Source organism: Cynocephalus volans, chromosome 17, assembly GCF_027409185.1.
Source record: "Cynocephalus volans isolate mCynVol1 chromosome 17, mCynVol1.pri, whole genome shotgun sequence".
Classification (NCBI taxonomy): domain Eukaryota; kingdom Metazoa; phylum Chordata; class Mammalia; order Dermoptera; family Cynocephalidae; genus Cynocephalus; species Cynocephalus volans.
In genome coordinates this window covers 42,739,048-42,761,683 of record NC_084476.1, presented here as the reverse complement: position 1 = coordinate 42,761,683, position 22,636 = coordinate 42,739,048, and the positions used below count along the sequence as shown (strand labels likewise).

The following is a 22,636-nucleotide window of genomic DNA, read 5'->3' as shown; positions in this document are numbered from 1 at the left end:
TATATTCCCAATTGTTTTATCTTTTTTTCCCTATTTATTTGGATGGAGATCCAAATAAGGTCTATATATTGTAATTGCTTGAGGTACATCTCTTATGCTCTTTTTTAATCTGTAGGTTCCCTTTCCATCTTTTTTTTTTTTCATTTGGAACTTTGTTGAAGGAAACAAAATCACTTTTCCCGAAGTTTGCTATAGTCAGGATTTTACTGCTTAATTCAATTTGCTACTATTTTAACTAGAATTTAGGTATGTATGTATACATACAAATAAATATATATGATTTTTGTCTCTAGTTTTTCTTTTTTCTCCTGTCCTTGTCAAGTTTTGGTAGCAGTATTATGCTGATCTCATATGATAACTTGGAAATTTGGCAGCATTCATTCAGCAGGTACTTACTGAGCACTGCTGTGGCCAGGCACTGTGCTTGATGGTGCAACAGTGAATGAAACAGAATGGATTCTTGTCCTCATAGTGCTTTCAAGCCTAGAGGGGGAGGCAGACAATAAAAAAATCCTGTATAAATTTACAAACTGCAAAGGTATATTTGTTTTCATTTTATGTGTTAGAATAGGTTAAAAAAATAGAAATAAACTGTTTTAAAGATTTGATAGATCTTTAAATAAAGATGCTCTTCTGGTGTTCATTTGATAATAAAAATATTTTATTTGCCCGTGGAATTACTTAAGAATCCTTACCCTCTCTCCTACACTTTCCCTCCAACTTCTTGACACTCTATGAAGTTCCATCTTTTTATTGTTTGTCTCCTGAATACTCTACAGTGTTCCTCTAGGGTTTTGAGTTCTCAAGTTTGGTGAACAAGGCTGTTTCTTAATTGTTTTTATGGGAAAAATCATTCAGATTTCACATGACTGGAATAGTCAGAATGATGTAATCCATTGAGTTTGAAGACTGTTGGAAGAACAGAAAAATTGTATTTGTGATTACATCTTTCAGGTCATATATATATCCTCTAGTATGTTAGTTAACTTCTCTGTGTTTTAAAATTAGCCAGTTATATTAGTTACTTGTAGAGTGAAATAGTGTTAGTGTCAAATAGTAAGCATTTTCTTCTTAAAAAAAAATGGGTGTGGACTGTGATACTTATGAGTCATTGACTCAACAAGTGATTACATGTGTTTATGTGCCCTCATAACTAAGAATATGAAGTATTGTGATAGCTTTCTTATATGTATAAGACTGCAAAAGTCTATGAAATCCATAGTTAAAAAAGGATCTTTCTGGTCTCTTAATTCTGAAAAGGATGCTGTAGATTATTTACTTTAGCTCTCTTGTTTTATGGAAGAAGTCCTGACAATTTTTTTCTTTCAGGGGTTTTGACTGGCTCTAAGCCATCCCACATTGATGGAAGAATCGGGACTAGAGCACAAATTTTTAATTTTTTTGAAGCGGGGGTCGGGGTGGAGGAAACTGGCTGGTACAGGGATTGAACCCCGGTCCTTGGTGGTATCGGCATCATGCTGTAACCAGCTGAGCTAACTGGCCAGCCCTAGAACGTGAATTTTTATCTATCTGGGGTGCTCTTGTCTATCTTGCCTTCTGGCATGAGTTGTAATGTGATTTTTGGAAGAGTTGAGGAAGAAGTGACATTTTTGGTTCAGTAACTTTAAAAAAAAATTTTTTTTTTGGTGGCTGGCAGATACAGGGGTCCAAACCCTTGACCTCAGTGTTCACAGCACCATGCTCTAACCAAGTGAGCTAACCGGCAAGCCCCTCAACAACTTCTTGAAATTATTTTTTGCCCAGTGTTTATTCACAATTCAAAAAATTAAATTGATAGGTTTGTGGTCAAATTTCCTCTTGAGGACATTGTCACTTTTACTCACTAAACACTGAATCACATGGAAGAAGACATGTTAAATGAATTGTAATGAATTGGTTAAAATGCTGACTTGAAATTTCTAATTGGCTAATGCTTTTATTTCATGATTCCCCATTCTGACTTTTAATTAGTACTTTCCTGTTCTTATGTTTTATTAGTCTTACAGACTTAAGCATTCAGACTATTTCTTGGTGACTACAAGGGGTTGTTTTAACTTTTTGACTTTAAGGGCATTGTTTTGTCTAATTGTATTTCCAGATTACATATTTCTTAGAATTAGTTACTCTAATAATATTAGTTAGAATTAACATGTAATTTCCAAATTACATATTAGAATTACTAGTTATAGAATTATTTATTAAATTTTCAGAAAGTATGAGGGGAGAGGGCAAGAGGATATGGAATACCACCCCTGGTAAAGATTAGACACTCTGCTAGATGCTTGGAGGATTAAGAGGAGCCCACAGTAGAGGAAATCTTTTGTCTAGATTTTTCTTGACCTGTTTTAGAATTAGCTAGAGTACTTAACTGCTGCAGTTCCTATAAAATCAGATTGGGTCAGTAATTTGCCTTTACAATACTATATTATCTTTGTATGTGATATTTGTCACTTTTCAAATTTTAGCAAGTTGCTGTTCAACTATATTTTCTATTAGACTATGTAAAATGAGCTTTGTATCGAGTCTTGAGTTGCTTTTCTTTCAGCCAGCCTTGAGTGTACTGGTTAATAACTTTGGTAAAATCTCATTTGAAAGTTAAGAGTAATTCAGTTAAGAGTAACTCCATTAGTGAGAAACTTGTGCATTGCAGCATCTCAACTTTAAAAAATAACCTTTCATTTTCTGAGTTTTTCATAAGGCAAACATTTTGTTGGATTTTAAGTCTCAGAAACTTATTTTGGCCCATTAGCATTCTTTGTAGAGTGAAAATAGGATTTGTATATCCAGTCAGTTACATAATGTTACTATACCTTTGATTCATCTGGAATTAGTTTTGGTATGGAGTGTGAGGTGAACATCTGATTTTACTTTTTACTAGGTAGCTACCCAGTTGTCCCGTCACTTCACAGGTTTTCAATGGCAGCTATATTATATACCAGATTTCCATATTTTGGGTATTTTTAGGGTTTTCTATTCTTTTCCCTTAATATGTCAGTTTATGTGCCAGTACAGCTCAGCTTTAAGTGTTATATCTTAAAATAAATATTTTAACATCAGATAGTATAGTCTCCTTCATTATCTTTGGAATTTTCTTGGCTGTTGCTTGTTATTTCTATGTAAATTTAGACTCAGTTTGTCTAATTAAAAAAATAAAAACAGAAGACCCCACTTTTCATTTGAGTCATGCCTAATTTATTTATTTTTATTTTTATTTTTATTTTTTAAAGATGACCGGTAAGGGGATCTCAACCCTTGGCTTGTTGTTGTCAGCACCACGCTCAGCCAGTGAGCCAACTGGCCATCCCTATATAGGATCCGAACCCGTGGCCTTGGTGTTATCAGCACTGCACTCTCCCGAGTGAGCCACGGGCCGGCCCCATGCCAAATTTATATAGCAACTCAGAATAAATCTTAATGGAGTTGAGTGTTCCATCCTAGATTATGATGTTTTTCCAGTTCTGTAAGTCTTTTGTATCTTTCAATAGAGTTTTAGTTTTCTTACTTTATATCTTAAGTTTATTCCTAGTTCTTACCCTCTGTGGTATAATATTTCCATTATATTTTTTATCTGGCTGTTGTAAATATGAAGGCTGCATTTTGAGAATATTAATTTTGTATCCAGAAATATTTTATTATATTCTCTTATATTTGTAATAGCTTTTCAGTTTGGGGGTTTTTCTGTGCAATTTTTTTTTTCTGAGTATTTTTTTTTTTACCTTTTATTTCTTCCATCTAATACTAAATAACAATGTTAGGCAATTGTAATAGTAATGGACATCTTTGTCATATTTCTTTTTTGGGCAGCTGGCTGGTGTAGGGGCTGAACCCTGGACCTTGGTGTTATCAGCACCACAATCTTTGTCTTATTTCTGTCCTGTGTGGGAATCCTTCTATAGTTTCCTCATTAGTCAGCATGCTTTGACTTTTGGTAAAGAGGTGGTTTTTTTTGTTTTGTTTTGTATTTAAATTCCTGTTAAGGAGATAGCCATACGATTTTCCTTCTTAGATCTATTAATATATAGTGGATTATATCAACAGATTTCCAAATGCTGAACTATCTAGTACTTGTGGAATAATTCCCACCTGGACACAGTGTATTCCTGTAATGTAGTACTAAATTTGATTTGTACTTTTTGAGGATTTTTCATATCTACATTCATATGTGAGATTTTTCTTTAGTTTCTCTTTTTTTGGTGTCAATATTATGCTCACTTTGTAAAAAAAAAAAAAAAAAAAAGAAACTTTCTTCTTTTTAGAGGTTTCTTTTGGGTGACAAGAATTCTTTGACAACTTCTTCTGTTTCCTCTATGGTTTTAGGTCTGATTAAGATTTCTGCCTCTGCTGAGTTCAGTTTTGACAATTATATTTTCTTAGATGATTATCTGTTTAACCCAGGTTCTCAAATGTACTTGTAAAGTGGTGAACAAAGCAGTGTTTTAGGATTATTTTATTATTTATTTGTATTTGTATTTTATTTTTTTTTGGTGGCTGGACAGTATGGGGAACTGAAAGGATTATTTTAATTTCCTCTTTTTGTATGCTTAATTTTTTCTCTTTTTTTTATTGTTAGCTGGACAGTTTATCTGTTTATTTTCCAAAGAACCAGCTCTTAAATTTATTTATTAGTTGGTCTCTTTTTCTGATTTTTAATTGATTATTTCCTGCTTATGTCTTTACTGTTTCCATTCTTGTGTTTTCCTTAGCTGGTTATTTTTATCGTAAGTCCCTGTGCTGTGAATTTTCCTCTGAGTACTGCTTTGACTGTGTGTTAGGTTATCAATTGCAATTTTTCATTGTCATTATCTGCAGTTTTGTTTTTGGTTCTTTGATCCATGAGTTCTTTTTTTTTTCTTTCCTAAAAGATGACCAGTAAGGGGATCTTCGCCCCTAACTTGGTGTTGTCAGGCACCATGCTCTCCCAAGTGAGCTAACCAGCCATCTCTATATAGGGATCTGAACCTGTGGCCTTGGTGTTGTCAGCACCACACTCTCCCAAGTGAGCCATGGGTCGGCCCTGATTCATGAGCTCTTAAAGAGAGAGTTTAAAAATTCAAGTAGGAGTACTTTTTGTTTGTGGCCTAACATTTACTCAGGTTTTGTGAACTGTTCTATTAGTATTTCAGAAGGTGTATTCTGCTTTCAGGGTGCTTTTGACTCACCTTATTATGTCTTTCTGCCTAATTCTCCTGTTTCTTACACTTTTTACTTTGAGTGGTAATGCTATGTTATTTGGGGCAATTTGTAAGTGTTAGCTGTTCATTAATGAAGTTAAACACCTATCACACCTCATTAAGTCTGTAATCTAGATGCAGCTGTGCATTTGTAGGTATTCTTACTGGTCTAGAAACCACTGATTTATTCTTTGTTCTTTTTTCTCTCTCTGAGGTCACAGTCTTTAATTAGTCACATATTATCATGTTTCTTTTTAGTCCTCTTATAGTTGCCTGGTTGATTTGTTTTGTTTTCTTTTTCTGTTGCTTGCTAGATATCCCCCCCCCCATTACAAAGTATGTGTGTATAAATTGATAGATGGATGGATATGTGCTCCATACGGAAAACCCAGAATACAAAGAGCACAAAAGGAAAAACCAAAAGCCCAACCTGTAATCCCACCACCCAAATACAACCACCATTGTAAGAATGTCTTACCCTTGTTTCCCTATCCATATAAACATACCTCCCCTCTTTTCCAAACTGTCAGGGCCCATTAGATCTTGTTTCTGCAGGTTAGTCAACTTTTCCTTTTTAACTCTCCATAAAACAGTGGTACTCAGGCTGAATTGAAAGAAGAAATTAATGCATAAAGAAAAGCTTACTGGGGCTATTGAAATCCTCCTCAGTGTGAATCACTGTACTGTTGGCCTATTTTATTGGCCTTCAGTCTTCAGCCAAGTATGCTGATGTTCAGCAGCCAGTAATAAGGGGGCTTAGTTTTGCAAACACGGAGCTTGTGTATAGTGGTAGATGATGAAAGCCGAGTGTCTGGCTAATTCTCAGCCCACCCCCCCTTTTTTTGTATGGGTATACCAGTTTACTGGTAGAGTGCTTAGAAAATGGTTTACTCTCTTGTAAGCTATATTCAGTTGACCAACCTTTGCTAAGCTCTTGCTGCATGTCAGGCAGTATGCAAAAGTATGTCATTTGTTGGTATAATGAGACTTATGAGCAGTTATTATTTTACATGGTATAGGAAAAGTGTTTCCAGATTTCTGGGTTTCATGGATCAGTAAGAAAAAAAAATGGGGGGATTAACATATGGTTGCAGCTTTTTATTTTGCCAGTAAAGACATTTTTTATCAGCACCGCACTCTACCGAATGAGCCACGGGCCGGCCTGTAAAGACATTTTTTAAAAGTTACTGTTTGTATAGTAAATGATGGCATCAGTTATCTTGAATGCTCAATATTTTATTTGGAAACATGACTATTTTTCCTTTATTTTACTCTCCCATTATAGCTTTATGGGCTGTTTAGAGTTGGCTGGTTATTCATCCTACTACCTTTATATTACTGATGAAGGAACTGAGGCTCCAAAATGTCTCTAAGACCTTGGAGAGAAGAAAGAAAATACTAGTATATCCTAGTGTTGACTATTAGTAGGAGTTATACATGTGATTTTTGTCTTACATATGTTGATATGAGTTATATAGGTGTAAACTTTGTCCTCAGACTTGAAATGTGATGATTCCTAAAGCCATCTTTTTTTTATAAACTGGAGAATTTCCTGGATTAATTTATATCTTGGGAAATTCCTTATTGCAGGTATTATTGTAGAAGTGTGACTGTAATAGTTTACTCAGATTATTGAATTGTTATTGTGTATTGGGAAGCTCTTTGTAGAGTGTAATTTCATGTGATAGTAATTTGATGATATGCAAGAGGGAAGAAAGAGAAAATGAGAACATTAATACATAATATAGTTGTCCTTGGGCTTTTTCTTCCTTTTATGAAAGGGCCTGGGCCTTGCCAACGTGTTTGTTTTCAATCTCCTGGTCTTCTACCTCTCTGCCTTCTTTCCCCTACCCTCTTTACCTTCTCTTTCTGTTCCTTAACTCAGCTCCTTTTTCTCTTTCACTCTGGCTCCTTTACTCCTTGCAGTTCTCTTTTTTTTTTTACTTCTTCCCCCCCTTTCTTTTTGTTCTTAGATGTTTTTAATCAGTAATTCAAATTTTAAATTATCAGGTTTTCTTTCTGTAGCATTTGAACTGAAGTGTCACTGAGGTGGAAAAATAGGATATTGCTGTTAAGTTCTTTGTTGTCTCAGGGATTCCTAAGTTTTATTAGTGTAAAAGCTTATGAATTAAGAATGTGTGTTATTGTTATTTCTGCTTGATACTTTACCTTTAATAGAAGCATTTATATTTATTTTAGTGTATATTATGATCGCTTATGAAACTTTTTTTCCTCCTGTGAGCACTAGAGGCAAATTTCTTTTGTCTTGTTTTGTGTACATTTTTTACATAAAGTAGTTTAATCCATTTTGTAAAAACATTACAAAACTTACAGTTATTTCCTATTTATTATGTGTTTTTAATAAACACTCCTAATGCCACAACCTGTTGTAGAGCTAGGGCTGGGTCTCTGGTGCTCACAGACCCCTTGAGCCTGTTCACAAACCCTTCACATGCAGGTCTGTGAGCTAGGCAACTGGCAAGAAGGTCCTTGTAGCCTTGGTTGAAGAAAGAGCAGTCTTTATTCAGCACACACAACACTATGAGCCAGGCAGTCCACAGAGAAACTCAGAAACTCCACTGCTACTGGTAAAGTCCAAAGAAAAACTGAGCAGCTTCCAGCACAGTAAACATGCTCTATTTTTAGATGCGAGCTCTGCTGGCCAGCTTCTGCTTCACAAACTGAAGAACACACAATAGCAACAAAACAGAAAAGATACATTGGCACATATGCGCACTAACTCCACCCAAACAACTTGTTTACAAAGAATCAAGAATGCACAAATTTTCCTATTTTCCCCATACCTGTCTTGTGAAATTTTCATACTCATTTAATCATTTTTCCATAATTGAACATTTATATTACAGAAATGATGAAATAAATAGGTATAATTAAATAAAATACAGGAAGTTCTTCAGGAAATATATATATTGACCCATGCAATTTTATACACACACACGCACGTGAGCACTAGAGGTCTTCAAAAAGTTAATGGAGAGATGCATATTATCTTTTAATTCTATATTTCCATGAACTTTTGAAGTACCCTCATATATATATATCCTTGATTTTGCTCAGATGTTCCAGGAGAAAAAAATTGATCCTACGTAGCTATTAAAATGCCTTAGATCCTTGAGAGACTGAAGTTTTTCTGCATAGTGGAAATTAGAAAAATCTTTACTGTAAGGTGCCCAAATATGGATTTCTCATGTTCTTAAGGTTTGTGGAAAATATAATAGGAGTTACAATCAGTTAACTATTTTAATATTTAAAGAAACCATTGGAAAATTTACATTTTATCAGGTCTATTGAGGCATAATTTAAAGATTTTTACTTTTATTTAGTAATAAGGGGTACTACATTTTTTTTTTTTTGGTCTGGTAAGGGGATTGCAACCCTTGGCATGGTGTGGTCTGCATCATGCTCAGCCAGTGAGTGCACTAGCTATCCCTATATAGGATCCAAACCTGCATCGTTGGCACTACCAGCGCCGCACTCTCCCAAGTGAGCCATGGGGCCGGCCCAAGGGGTACAACATTTTAATGTCCATTTACTATTTCTCATTTTAAAGAAAACTTGCTTTGTTGCAGATTATATACATACTTTAAATAATATGCATAATATTAAAAAAGTACCTCACCCTACCCCAAGGTTGGTCTTCTGTCTAGTTCTTAATTGCCTTTCTGATTTTCAGACTCAGAAGTTGTTGACTCTCATCTGTGGAGGATACCAACATTAATAAAGGAAATGTAGTTTTAGCAAGGCCAAAGCCCTGTAGTTTAAGGAATTGCCTAACTTTTTAGAATTGCACATAGTAATGCTAAACTTGGGAAAAACAGAAAACTTTCCCAGGACTAAAGTCTCTGTTGTAAATAAAAAAATTGTAACCCAGCAAAAATGCCTGCTCTAAGGGCAGACGTCCTTGGTGCAGCTAAACCTAATGATGGGAAAGTATGTGAGCTAAAAGCTTCAAGGTTAATGGTTGGGAAGATGTTCCACATCTCGCCTCCGGCTGTTTTTTTAAGTTTCTTAGGGAACTAAGTGTTGCCGTGACAATTATCTCATTGTTCTTTTTGTAACCACCTGTGTTCCTTTTCTGTAAGTTTCTTGCCTGGACAATAAAAACTGGGAGAAAACCTAATTTGGAGTTATTCCTAGAAATTCTTCTCCCTTGAAAGAATTGATTCTGAGATTAACCCCTTCTGGGCCTCTCACTCTTCTGGAGAATTGGGCTTTGAGTAATCTTTTGTGGCTCCGTCACCCTGGGAGAGATGACACCCATCTCTCTTGACTTCAAACCCAAAGGTTCTTACTGCTGGTCCTTTTTTTTTCCTTCCATTTTTTCTTGCTATTTCATTAAAAAAAAATTTATTGAGGTGAAATTTATAGAACATGAATTCATTTAGTACATTCACAATGTTGTGCAGCCACTACTCTATCTAATTTCAAAACGTTTCCAACACTCCAGAGTAAAACCCCTACTGATTAAGCAGTTTCTCTCCCACCTCCCCAAAGCCCCTGGCAACCACCAGTCTGCTTTCTGTCTCTATGAATTTGCCTATTCTGGATACCTTATATAAATAGAATCACACAATATATATGACCTTTTATGTCTGCCTTCTTTCACTTAGCACAATGTTTTGGAGGTTCATCCACGTTGTAGCATGTCAGTACTTCTTCACTTTTATGAGTATTTTATGGCTGAATGATTTTCCATTGTGTGGATATACCATATTTTGTTTCTACATTCATCAGTTGATGGACATTTTGGTTGTTTCTACATTTTGACTGTTATGAATAATACTTCTGTGAACATTCATGTACAAGTTTTTGTGTGGACGTGTGTTTTCATTTCTCTTGGGCACATATCTAGAAGAAGAATTGCTGGGTCATATGGTAAGTATGTTTAACATTTTGGGGAACTGCCAGGCTATTTTCCAAAGTGGCTGCTCTATTTTACATTCCCACTAACAGTGTATGAGGGCTCTAATTTCTCCTTATCCTTGGTAACACTTGTTGTTATCTCCCATTTTGATTATAGCCATCCTAGTGGGTGTGAATAGCAGCTCATTGTGGTTTTTAAAAAATTTAATGTGAGATTAACATAACATAAAATTAACCATTTAAGAGTGAACAGTTCAGTGGCATTTAGCACATTCACAGTGTTGTGCAACCTCTACCTCTGTCTGTATCCAAAACTCCCATTGTGGTTTTGATTTGCATTTCCCTGTTGACTAATGAAGTTGAGCATCCTTTCATGTGCTTCATGGCCATTTGTGTATCTTCTCTGGAGAAATGGCTATTCAAATCCTTTGCCCACTTGTAATGGAGTTATTTGTCTCTTTATTATTGAGTTGAGAGTTCTTTATATATTCTAGATACAAGTCCTGTAATCAGATATATGATTTCCAAATATTTTCTCCCATTCTGTAGGTTGTCTTTTGGTTGAGCCTTTTTTTTAAAAGCCAAGAATCCATTTAAATTTAGATGCAGCTTCTTATAACATTCCTGATATCAGCTTATTCTGGGGTTTGTTCAGAAAATTATTTATTAAATCAGAGGCTCAGGCAGCTTCTCCCAAGCCATTTACCTCTCAAAAACAGATATTCTTCAACAACTGGTAGCCCACAATACCAATAAATATTAGCGATATAGAGATGGAAACACTCATTTCCTGCACCTGTCTGTAAGCATATTCACAGCTCTCATTGTTGGGTGCTCAGATAGTGTTTCTTTCCCAGCAGAGATTTAGAAAAACAGATTTCTGGTATGTGCCTATGTGGGAAAGTTGAGGCTGCCATTAATGTTGCATCTAGGTTTTAAAAGTCTCACTGTGTTGTTGTGGTTTATGTATATTACAATGATCCTGAAGCCCTGTGTGAGCCTATGAAATGTCTTCACATATAAAAAGGTTAAACCACTTTCCAGTATGGTTTGTTGGCACTTTGAAAATTGATGATCCATATACTTTATAATATTAGCTCTCCATTAATTACAATATCAACCAAAATACTTCATCCACATGTCATTCTGGAAAATTGAAACTTTTGTAGTAAAGCTTTAAAAGAAATTATAAAATAATGTGTTTTGCCATAGATGGTTCAGAAACAAAAATTTTATGAATTTTTCCCAGTCTACCACCTAGAGGCAACCATTGTCAATATTTTTTTAAAATGTATTTCCTTCCAGCTTTTTTCTTATCACAAATACTAAAATATGGTTTGTTTCTTTTGAAATCTGAGAATGCTTGCTTTTTACGTAATAATTTCTATCCTTAAAGAGGTTGGGCACAGACTTTGTCTTTTACTCAATGTTGTGGTCAGGTCCATTAGCAGTTAACTATCCAGTAACTTTGGAAATGGAATGATAATTGTTTGCTGTTGACACCTTAAACTATCCTTGAATGACAATTACTGGCTGGTAGGTCTTAATGTTGGGAGAGCTTTACTTTTGAGATCACTGGGTATCAGGACAAATGTATGCCGCTTGCTAATGTTATGGTATGACTTTCTGCACAGTGTAGGACAGATAGATAAGTTGGGCCATTGGAGGTGGTTTGTTTTGTTTGGTAACTACATTTATTTTTTCCCCACCAAAGAGTTAATTTATTGTCCCACTGATTATAAAAATTAATGATTAAATTTCTCTTTTACCAATAAGCAAAATTGTTACAAAGCCTATTTCTTTCATGATAGCCATTATGAAAGTGAAAAGATGTCCCTCATCTTTCTCTTTCCCTTCTGCTATACCTAAATAATCATTCTTTAGTTTGCATAGCTTACCAAGTTGAGACCTACTTTTTTTTTTGATAATAGCTTTATTGATATAATTCACATTCATACAGTTAACCCACTTAAGTGTTCAATTCAGTAGTGTTTAGTATATTCACAGAGTTTTGGAACTGTATCAATTTTAGTACATTTTTATCACCCCAGAATGAAATTCTGTACTTACTAACCGTGGTGGCTGCATTTTAAAAACCACTCTAGGAGGCTGGCCGGTTAGCTTAGTTGGTTAAAACATGGTGCTGATAACAGCAAGGTCCAGGGTTTGATCCCTACTGGCCAGTCGCCAACAACAACAAAAATAAAAAATAGGAAGGAAGGAAGGAAGGAGGAAGGGAGGGAGGGAAGGAGGGAGAAAGAAAAAACTGTTTTAAGCTTGCTCTGTGTATGCCAAGTTTAGAAGGTACTTTACCACTTAAACATACTATTAAAATGATGTGTTTCAGATTTGCATTTTTCCACTTGTATTTCATTCTTTTTCTTTCTAAAAGAACCTAAGCTAAGAAGTATATAAACCAATTTATCTTGACTTTAGGTTTTTTTTCCTTTTATATTCGGAAAAAAGTCATTGTTGGAAAACATACATCACTGTAAAAATCCTTTGTCACCAGGCAGAAAGCATATTAATAGACTTTGGTACAGCTATATAGTTTGTTCATTTATTTGGGGTTTTTTTTTTTTTTTTTGGTGACTAGTGGGTATGGAGATCTGAACCCTTGACCTTGGTGTTAAAACACTGCTCTAGCCAACTGAGTTAACTGACCAGCCTGTTAAGTTATTTTGAATTTTGGCATTTCCAAAATGAAATTTCATTACACTAGGATAGGTTAAAATATCATTAGTGTTGTTAAATGATTCTATCTAATTTCAGTGTGGTGAGTATATATACTTAAAAAAAATTGAGGAATAGTTTACATATAATAAAATTTACCATTTTTAGTTTTCATTTCTGAGTTGTAACAACGCATGTAGTCATGTATCAGTAGTGTCACCTCTCCCCCAGAGTGACAGAGACGCAAAGGATTACTCAAAGCCCATTTCTTTGGAGCAGTGAGAGGCCCTGAAGGGGTTAATTTTCCAGAAACCCTCAAGAGAAAAGCATTCCTTGGAAAAATAACACTGAACGAACTCCGGTTTTCTCTTGTTATTTATTCTCCAGGCCAGAAAGTTACAGAAAAGAACATAGGTGGTTACAAAAAGAACAGTAAGATAATTGTCATGACAACATTCATTAGGTTTAGCTGCACCAAGGACATCTGCCCTTGGAGCCAGCAATTTTGCTGTGTTACAATTCTTTATCTACAACAGAGACTTTAGCCCAGGGAAAGTTTTTTTGTCTTTTGCAAGCTTAACATTTCTATGTGTAATTCTAAATAGCTAGTCTATACCTGAAACTGCAGGGCCTTGGAAGCTAGGCCCTGTGAAATACATTTTGCTTTATAAATGTTAGTATCCTCCACAAGTAGTACAGTCAAGCATAGAACACTTCCATCACCTCAAAAAATTCCTATATTCCCCTTTATAGTCAATTCCTCACTCCACTGTTAGCCTCTGGTAGCTAGGTTAGTTTTCTGTCCCTATAGTTTTGCCTGTTCCAGAATATCATAAATGGAATCATAATGTGTGTAACCTTTGAGTCTGGCTTCTTTGACTTACCATGATGCATTTGAGATTCATTCTTATTGTTGTGTATCAGTAGTTCCTTGCTTTCTGTTACTAAGAGGTATTCCATGGTATCAGTGTATTGCAGTTTATTCATTCACCAGTTACAAGGACATTTGGCTTGTTTCCAGCTTTTGTACATTTTTTTTTCTTTTTATTGAATCATGATTGTAGATTCCAGTTTTGTGTAATACAAATAAAGCCACTATAAGTATTTGTATAGGTTATCATTACACTTGGGTAAATTCCTAGGAATGGGATTGCATTGGAAGTGTATGTTTAATTGTATAAGAAACTCCCAAACTATATTTCATTTTTCATTCCCACCAGTAATATGTGAGAATTCCACATCGTCATCAGCAGCACTTAGTACTGTCATTAAAAAAAAAATTTGGGTCATCAATCAACAGACAAAAATCAGTAGCATTTCTATACTCCAACAGTGAATGTGCAGAAAAAGAAATCAAGAAAGCTAGCCCATTTATAATAGCCACCAAAAAATAAAATACTTAGGAATAAAGTTAACCAAAGATGTGAAAAATTTCTATGATGAGAACTACAAACCACTGTTGAGAGAAATTAAAGAGGACACAAGAATATAGAAAGATATCCCATGCTCTTGGATTTGAAGAATTAACATTGTGAAAATGTCCATATTACCCAAAGTTATCTACAGATTCAGTGCAATCCCCATCAAAATTCCAATGACATTTTTCTCTGAAATGGAGAAAGCTATCCTAACATTTATATGGAATAACAAAAGACCACAAATAGCCAAAGCAATTCTGAGCAAAAAAAATAAAGCTGGAGGCATATGTCAGGCACTACCTGACATTATGCTACAAAACTATAATAACCAAAAAAGCATGGTACTGGCATAAAAACAGATAGACGGATCAGTGGACTAGAATAGAGAATCCAGAAATCAACCCATATACCTACAGCCATCTGAGCTTTGACAAAGGCACCAAGTCTACGTACTGGTGAAGAGACTGCCTCTTCAGCAAATGGTGCTGGGAAAACTGGATATTCGTATGTAGGAGAACGAAATTAGACCTGTACCTCTCACCATATACCAAAATCAACTCAAAATGGGTTAAAAAGTTAAATATACACCCTGAAACAATAAAACTCCTTAACGAAACATAGGGGAAACACTCCAGGAAGTAGTATTGGGTACAGACTTCATGAATATGATCCCCAAAGCACAGGCAGCCAAAGGAAAAATAAACAAATGGAATTATATCAAACTGAAAAGCTTCAACACAGCAAAAGAAACAATTAACAGCGTGAGAAGACAACCAACAGAGTGGGAGAAAATATTTGCAAGATATACATCAGATAAAGGATTAATTTCCAGAATATATAAGGAACTCAAACAACTTTACAGCAAAAAAACAAGTAACCCAATTAAAAAATGGGCAAAGGAGCTCAATAGGCATTTCTCAGAAGAAAATATATGAATGGCCAACAGACACATGAAAAAATGCTCAACATTACTCAGCACTTGGGAAATGCAAATCAAAACCACTTTGAGATGCCATCTCACTCCAGTTAGGATGGCTAATATCCAAAAGACTGAGAATGACAAATGCTGGTGAGGTTGCAGAGAAAAAGGAACCCTCCTACACTGTTGGACTGCAAAATGGTGTAGCCTTTATGGAAAATGGTCTGGAGATTCCTCAAACAATTACAGATATATCTACCGTATGAGCCAGCTATTCCACTGCTGGGAATATACCTAGAGGAATGGAAATCATCATGTCGAAGGGATACCTGTACTCCCATGTTTATTGCAGCACTATTTACAATAGCCAAGAGTTGGAACCAGCCCAGATGTCCATCATTAGATGAGTGGATAAGGAAACTGTGGTATATCTACACAATGGAATACTACTCTGCTATAAAAAAGAATGAAATACTACCACTTGCAGCAACATGGATGGACTTAGAAAAAATTATAAAGTGAAATAAGTCAGGCACAGAAGGAAAATACCACATTCTTATATATTTGTGGGAGCTACAAATCAATAAATAAATATACAAATGGTGGATGGTGGCGGGGAAGAAGACACAACAATCACAACAGTTCCTTGAACTTGTTGAGACAGATGATCAAATGTGATGTTGATGGGGGAGGAGGGGGCAGGGGGAGGTGGGGGAGGGGGATTGGTAAAGGGACATGAAAATCAACTACATTGTATATTGATAAATTTTTTAAAAAATGGAGTCATTCAAATAGGTGTATGGTAATATCTCCTTGGAGTTTTAATTCACATTTCTCTAATGACTAATGATGTTGAGTGTCTTTTCATGTGGATATTTATTATTTGGATATCTTTTTTGATGAAGTGTCTGTTCACATCTTTTGCCCATTTATTAGGTCATTTGTTTTCTGATTAATGAGTTTGGGGAGTTCTTTATATTTTCTGGATACAAGTCCCTTATTAGATATGTGTTTTGCAAATATGAGGGTACTTCAGAAAGTTTGTGGAAAAATGGAATTAAAAGATAGCATGAATCTTTCCATGAACATTTTGGAAACCCCTTGTATTTTAGACTGTGGCTTGTCTTTTTATTCTCTCAACAGTGTCCTTTGAAGAGCGGAGTTTTTAATTTTGTTGAAGTACAGCCTATCAGTTTTTTTCTTTTATGGATCATGCTTTTGTCTAAAAAATCTTTGCCTAATTTAAGGCTACAAAAATTTTCTCAAGTTTTTTAGAAGTTTTGCAGTCTTTTTGTTTGCTTTTACATTTACGTTAATGATGTCTTTTGAGTTAATTTTTTAAAAACAACTTTACTGAGATAGAACTCACATAAAAATTCACCCATTTGAAGTGGCTTTTAGTATCTTCACAGAATTGTACAATCATTACCACATTCATTTTTAAAACATTTTTATCACCCCATAAAGAAACCATCTACCCATTAGACATAATCTTCCTATCCCACTGAGTTAATTTTTGTGTATGGTGCAAGATATGGATTGAGGTTTGCTTGTTTCTGGCATATGCATGTCTTGCACCATTTGTTGAAAAGACTATACTTTTCTCACTGGACTGTCTTTGCACCTTTGTTGAAAATCAGTTGGCTAAGGCTGGCCGGTTAGCTCAGTTGGTTAGAATGTAGCCTTGTGAACCCAAGGTCATGGGTTTCGATCACCTTACCAGCAAGCTCCAAAAAAAATAAATTAAAAAAAATCAATTGGCTATATGTGTATGGGTCTGTTTCTGGGCTCTGTTCCATTGATCTATGTGGTATCTTTGTGCCATTGCCACACTGTCTTAATTACTGTAGCCTAATAGTAACTATTGAAATTTGATGGTAAGCTCTCCCACTTTGTTCTTTTTCAAAATTGTTTTGACTGTTCTATTTCCTTTGCCTTTCCATGTAAATTTTAAAATCAACTAGTCAGTTTGTGTAGAAAAAAGTCCTGTGTGGATTTTAATTCTGTTTTGAATGATTTTAACAAGCCTAATGAATGTTGTCATGACAATTATCTTACTGTTCTTTTTATTGCTTTCAGTAGAAAATAAATCATTTTCATAATGATGCCTTACAATGTACTATAATGCAGGCTAATAGACACCATGCCATAAATTCATAGTTAACTTTAATTTTTTTCTTATGTTTTAGGTAAACTAAAGGTATAAACATCATATCAAGGAGATAAACATAGATCGAAGAGCTCAGATTATTTTATATGTGCAGGAAAGAACTTGGTGCCTACTTATATAGGGGAGGAAGTGCAGTGATAATGTTAAGCTAGATGTGTGGTTTTATGTTTTTTTTCCCTTTCATTTTTTGGAATTTAATACGGAATTAAAATGGAACAAAAAGTTGTATGTTGTTCATTTCCCATTTCAGAAATTTTAATCTTAACAGTTATAGTTAATTGCCAGTGAAAGGTCTATATCTGCTTAATTGAATAAAGCGAGATCTTTTTCTTACTCTTAATATTGACATATTTGTAGTTTATATCAGGAGGATATGTGCTCAGTGGTTTTTTTCCTTTTGGTAGTTAACATATAAACTGGTCAAGGACTAGTATACTGTTCCTGTGATATTTTTTTCAGAACATGCGGATTTTAGAAATATTTAATTTTTCTTAAGTAAAACCATAAAAACAAAAAACTTATCTCTCCCCCAGTCTCTGCCTTCTTTTTTGGGACTTTGGGAGTGAGAAGTGAGGGCTATATCAGTCCTAGAATCTTTGGTCTTCTGGTTTATTGTTTTAGACTCAATTTTCTTATAATTATTTGTATAAACCCCCTCAAGGCATCATGTGCCTAAGAATTATTTCCTTGTTTTTCAGGTTCTAAATGGCTTCTAAGAAGTTGGGTGCAGATTTTCATGGTAAGTGGACTGTTAGATATCATGGCTTAAGTTATGATTTGATCAGAGAATTTGTGGTCACTTACTATGGTTTTAAGTAAGTGGTCTCTTTAAATGAACAGCTTGAGAAAAATAAAGTACAACAAGGTATCATTTACATCTTAAAGGTTTTCAGATAACTTTAATCTTACAGTATTTTTTCAAATGGATAGTTAAACTTTTGAGTCTCTCTGATTATTGTACTTGATAAGGGACCTGCCTATTTTTGTTGTTCTTCAGCAGCATTTTGATGTAGTTACCATTCCCTGTCTTGTTCCTTGGTCATTGCTCTTCTCCGTCTGTGTGTGAAACATTCTAACCTTTTGGTTAATGCTTTATAATGTTTTGGTTTATTCCCTCCAACCCCCAAAACAAGTAATTTACTACAAATCAATCAATATATTACAGAGATATCAATAATAGTAATTACAGTTTTGCATTTGAAACTGTTTCTGTATCATCTTTTCCTATGATAAGACCTTCCAAAATAGAATGCAGTAATAAACTTTATGATCTGCATTTGGGTGGAATGTAGGTGCTTAAGAAGTTAAAATTAAACTCTTCGTGCAGTAAAAGATAAGAATTAAACACCAAAAGTATGTACAACACAATTATTTTAAAAGAGGTTTTAAAGCTGATCTTCCATTTAAAACATTTTATCACATCACTAAGAATGATTTACTAGACTGCTGGGCAGCATGTGTTGGTGTGTTCTTCTGAGCTACAGATGTTTGCTTGATAGTATCATTCAGCTGAGTCGGCAGTTTAGCAGTCATTGTGGTTTTAACTTACATATTTTATGCAACAGCTTTTCCTTTTTTTTTTTTTTTTTGGCGGCTGGCAGGTATGAGGACAGCACCACGCTCTACTGAGTGAGCTAACTGGCCAGCCCCTTTTACATTTTGAATTGACATTGTGCATATACTTACACACATAACCTGCATATGTTTTGTTAAGTCCTTTTGGAGTTAAGTCATTCAAACTCTGGAATCAGCATTGTCCTATTGTTTTAAGGATCATGACAGGGCACTTTCAAAGTATTCATGATAGTAGAGAGGCAGATCAGAAGTTGCCTTAGGATTACTTTTTCAAGAGAAAAGAGAGGACATAGCCAAGGGCACAGGAAAAGCCTAGGGAGAGAAAATAGCAAAAATAAAAAGTTTAAACTTACAATCTTATTGCAAAAGATAAGTTTTCTGTCTTGAAACTTTTTTTTTTTCCCTTAAAAGATGACCAGTAAGGGGAATCTTAACTCTTGACTTTGTGTTGTCAGCACCACTCTCTCCCAAGTGAGCTAACCGGCCATCCCTATATAGGGATCCGAACTGTGGCCTTGGTGTTATCAGCATCACACTCTCCCAAGTGAGCCATGGACCAGCCCTCTTGAAACTTCTTTTTGGTTGGAGCGAAAATAAGTTGGGTCCCAGGTAATGTTTTCCAACTGAACAGTCAGAGAGAAGATTATAATTCTGAAGATCTCTGATAAATAAAAATTTTTATTTTTTTATTTTTATTTTATTTATTTATATTTATTTAAAAAGATGACCAGTAAGGGGATCCTAACCCTTGACTTGGTGTTGTCAGCACCACGCTCTCCCAAGTGAGCTAACTGGCCATCTCTATATAGGGATCTGAACCGTGGCCTTGTTGTTATCAACACCACACTCTCCCAAGTGAGCCACAGGCCGGCCCAAGATTTTTTTTTAAAGAATTTCCTCTGTCTCTTTAAATTACTAACCAAAATGTTATTGTTTAAATGAAACTTTCTACCTGAGTAAAATTTGGGGAGAAGATTCTCTCTCTCTCCGGCTTCTGCTTTTTTAGTCGGGCTCAGTTTGCTGAGCTCCTGGTTAGATTTCAGTAGCTTTAGTTGGGTTTTTGGAGGAAAGAATCCTATTTTTAGATATTAGGTAGTTTAAGGGATAGCCACTAAAGGCAATAGGTGGAGAATATTTAGTAGCTAATCCTGTAGGCATCTGAGTACAGGAAATGAAGTTCAGTCTGGGCTTACAAGGCTAAAATTAAAAAGCCAAGAAACTAAGGCCACTACTCCTTCCATTTTTTAGGAACCTACTTACCCTTTCCTCATTGCTTTTTTCTGATTGTGCTCTGTTTTTATTCCGTTGTTTATAGTCTTGCTTTGTTGGCCTACTAGTATAGAGTGCACAGGACTAAAAATGGCCACTCCAGTTATGGTGCTGCTTGCTACTTGATCTTTCAGTTTTAAGTGGTTACTGTCATAGAGCTGGAATTTTTGTGTCTTTTGGTCAAGGGAATCTTATAGCATAGCCTAGCTTATGAGCCTATGGATTGGTTTCCCCAACTTAGGTATTATCTGACTGGTCCAATGGGGAGTTAATGAGTGTGGGTGTAATTTTTCTAGGGCATTTAGGGTATGGACAAGGTGGTAATAACTACTCTCATGACTGGTTATTAAAATACTTTTTTTCCTATTTAAATATTTGGGGCTGAATATTTCTTGTGCTGGGCTGTCTTATGATTAGCATTTGATTTACCTTCAAGTTCATTCTTTGCAACAGAAGTTGAACTTTTTCCACTGTTATTAATAACCACATATCCTTAAATAACAAAATTAGGGATACAAATAGTTATTTCTCAGAGGCTTTTAGAAATATTGTCCATTTAGGGCCGAGCCTGTGGCGCACTCGGGAGAGTGCGGCGCTGGGAGCGCGGCGACGCTCCCGCCGCTGGTTCGGATCCTATATAGGACTGGCCGGTGCACTCACTGGCTGAGTGCCGGTCACGAAAAAAAGACAAACAAACAAACAAACAAAAAAAAGAAATATTGTCCATTTATTATATAAATCGCAAACGCTTAGCTCAGTTTAGATCAAGACTTTCTTGGAGCCTGGTACTTTAAAATGTCAGTCCTCTTTAATTTTTAACTAATTTTTTACTTGTTTCATCTGAGAAAAAAGTTACTTTCCAGAAGTGACTTTTAAAGGATTTAAAAATGTTTCAATAAACAAATTACTCTTAATATGTTGAATAATGCTTTGAGATTATAATTTAGTAAAAAATAGGTCTCTATAATATGACTTAATAAGCCTCCTTCCACCTTTTAAACCACTTTATTGAGGTATGATTGACATGTAAAAAGCTGTGCATATTTAATGTTTACATCTCTATGAGTTTGGGGGTAAGTATATACCCGTAAAACCATCATCACCATCAAGGCATAAACATGTCCATCACCTCACAAAGTTTCTTCCTGTTCCCTTTATTATTATTGTGTGGTTTTGTTTTTTGTGTTTTTGGTTAAGAACACCTGACATAGATATATACATTCTCAGCAATTTTAAGTTTACACTATAGTATTGTTAGTTTATAGGCACTATGCTGTATAGTAGATTTCCAGAATTTATTAATCTTGCGTAATTGAACTTTGTACTCTTTAACTATCACATCCCCCAAACTACCCTCTTTTAAAGGTCAAGCTGTCCCATTTATGTCCAGTTAGGCAATTTCTAGAGGTTCATTTTGCCTTTGGTTTAATTTCTGTTAAGAGATTGAAATATTTTTTCTGCTGAATGATAGAAAAAGGCATCTTATTTTAGATTGTTTTAAAAGTAGATCTGTAATTGCTTTATAGTTTAATGTAGAGAAGTTGGCCATCATTCTAATCCTTATTCTCCTGTATGTAATGTGTTATTTCCCTGCTCCCCGACTGCTTTCAAGATTTTCTCTTATCTTTTGTTTTCAGTATTTCCTTGGTGTGATTTTCTGTATGTTTATCCTGCTTGGGCTTAGCTAATCTTGGATCTGTGAGTTGATATCTTTTATCACTTTTGGAAAATTCTCATCCATCATCTCTTCACATATAAGCGTACTTCAAAAAGTTCATAGAAAGATTCGTGTTATCTTTTTTTTTTTTTTTTTTTTTTGTCTTTTTCGTGACCGGTACTCAGCCAGTGAGTGCACCGGCCATTCCTATATAGGATCCGAACCCGCGGCGGGAGCGTTGCCACACTCCCAGCGCTGCACTCTCCCGAGTGCGCCATGGGGGCTCGGCCCTCGCGCCACGGGGCTCGGCCCTCGTGTTATCTTTTAATTCCATTTTTCCACTAACTTTTTTAGGTACCCTCGTATTTCTTCTGCCTCATTCTCCTTCTCTTCTCCTTTTGAGACTTCAGTCACATTTGCATGAAGCTGTTTGGTCTTGTTCCAGACATATCTTAACTCTCTGTTCCATTTTTTCCCCACTTTTTTTCCTTTGTGTTTCACTTTAGTTAGTTTCTTTTTATCTGACTTAAAGTTCTCTGAGTCTTTCGTCTGCTGAGTCTTGTCTTCTGATTAGCATAGCTTGGTTTATGAGCCATCAAAATGTTTCTTTTCTGATAATGCATTTTTCACTTCTAGCATTTCCATTTGTCTCTATGTTTCCATCTCTCTGCTGAAATTCTCCATCTTCTCACACATGTTTATCTTTTCTGTTAGATCCTTTAACATATTTATTATAGTTATTTTAAAGCTCCCTGTTTGATAATTACAATATCTTGGCTATCCTAGGGCTTGGGTCTGATGGATGGTTATATTTTCTTGCTTCTTTGTGTGTTTTATAATTTTTTATTGAATGCCAAACATTGTATATTTAAAAAGCTGATTTTGCAGGCTATCTTGCTT

At 35.2% G+C, this 22,636-nt stretch overlaps 1 protein-coding gene across 1 annotated transcript in view; it reads left to right on the top strand.

The window, feature by feature from the left end:
• The window catches only part of UBAP1 (ubiquitin associated protein 1), a 71,472-nt gene that overhangs the window by 28,011 nt on the left and 20,825 nt on the right, over positions 1-22,636 (top strand). Inside the window, exon 2 of the mRNA XM_063082440.1 lies at positions 17,934-17,974. Within this exon, the coding sequence (XP_062938510.1) occupies positions 17,941-17,974 (34 nt within the window). The 5' untranslated portion in view covers positions 17,934-17,940. The remainder of the gene's footprint in view (positions 1-17,933; positions 17,975-22,636) is intronic.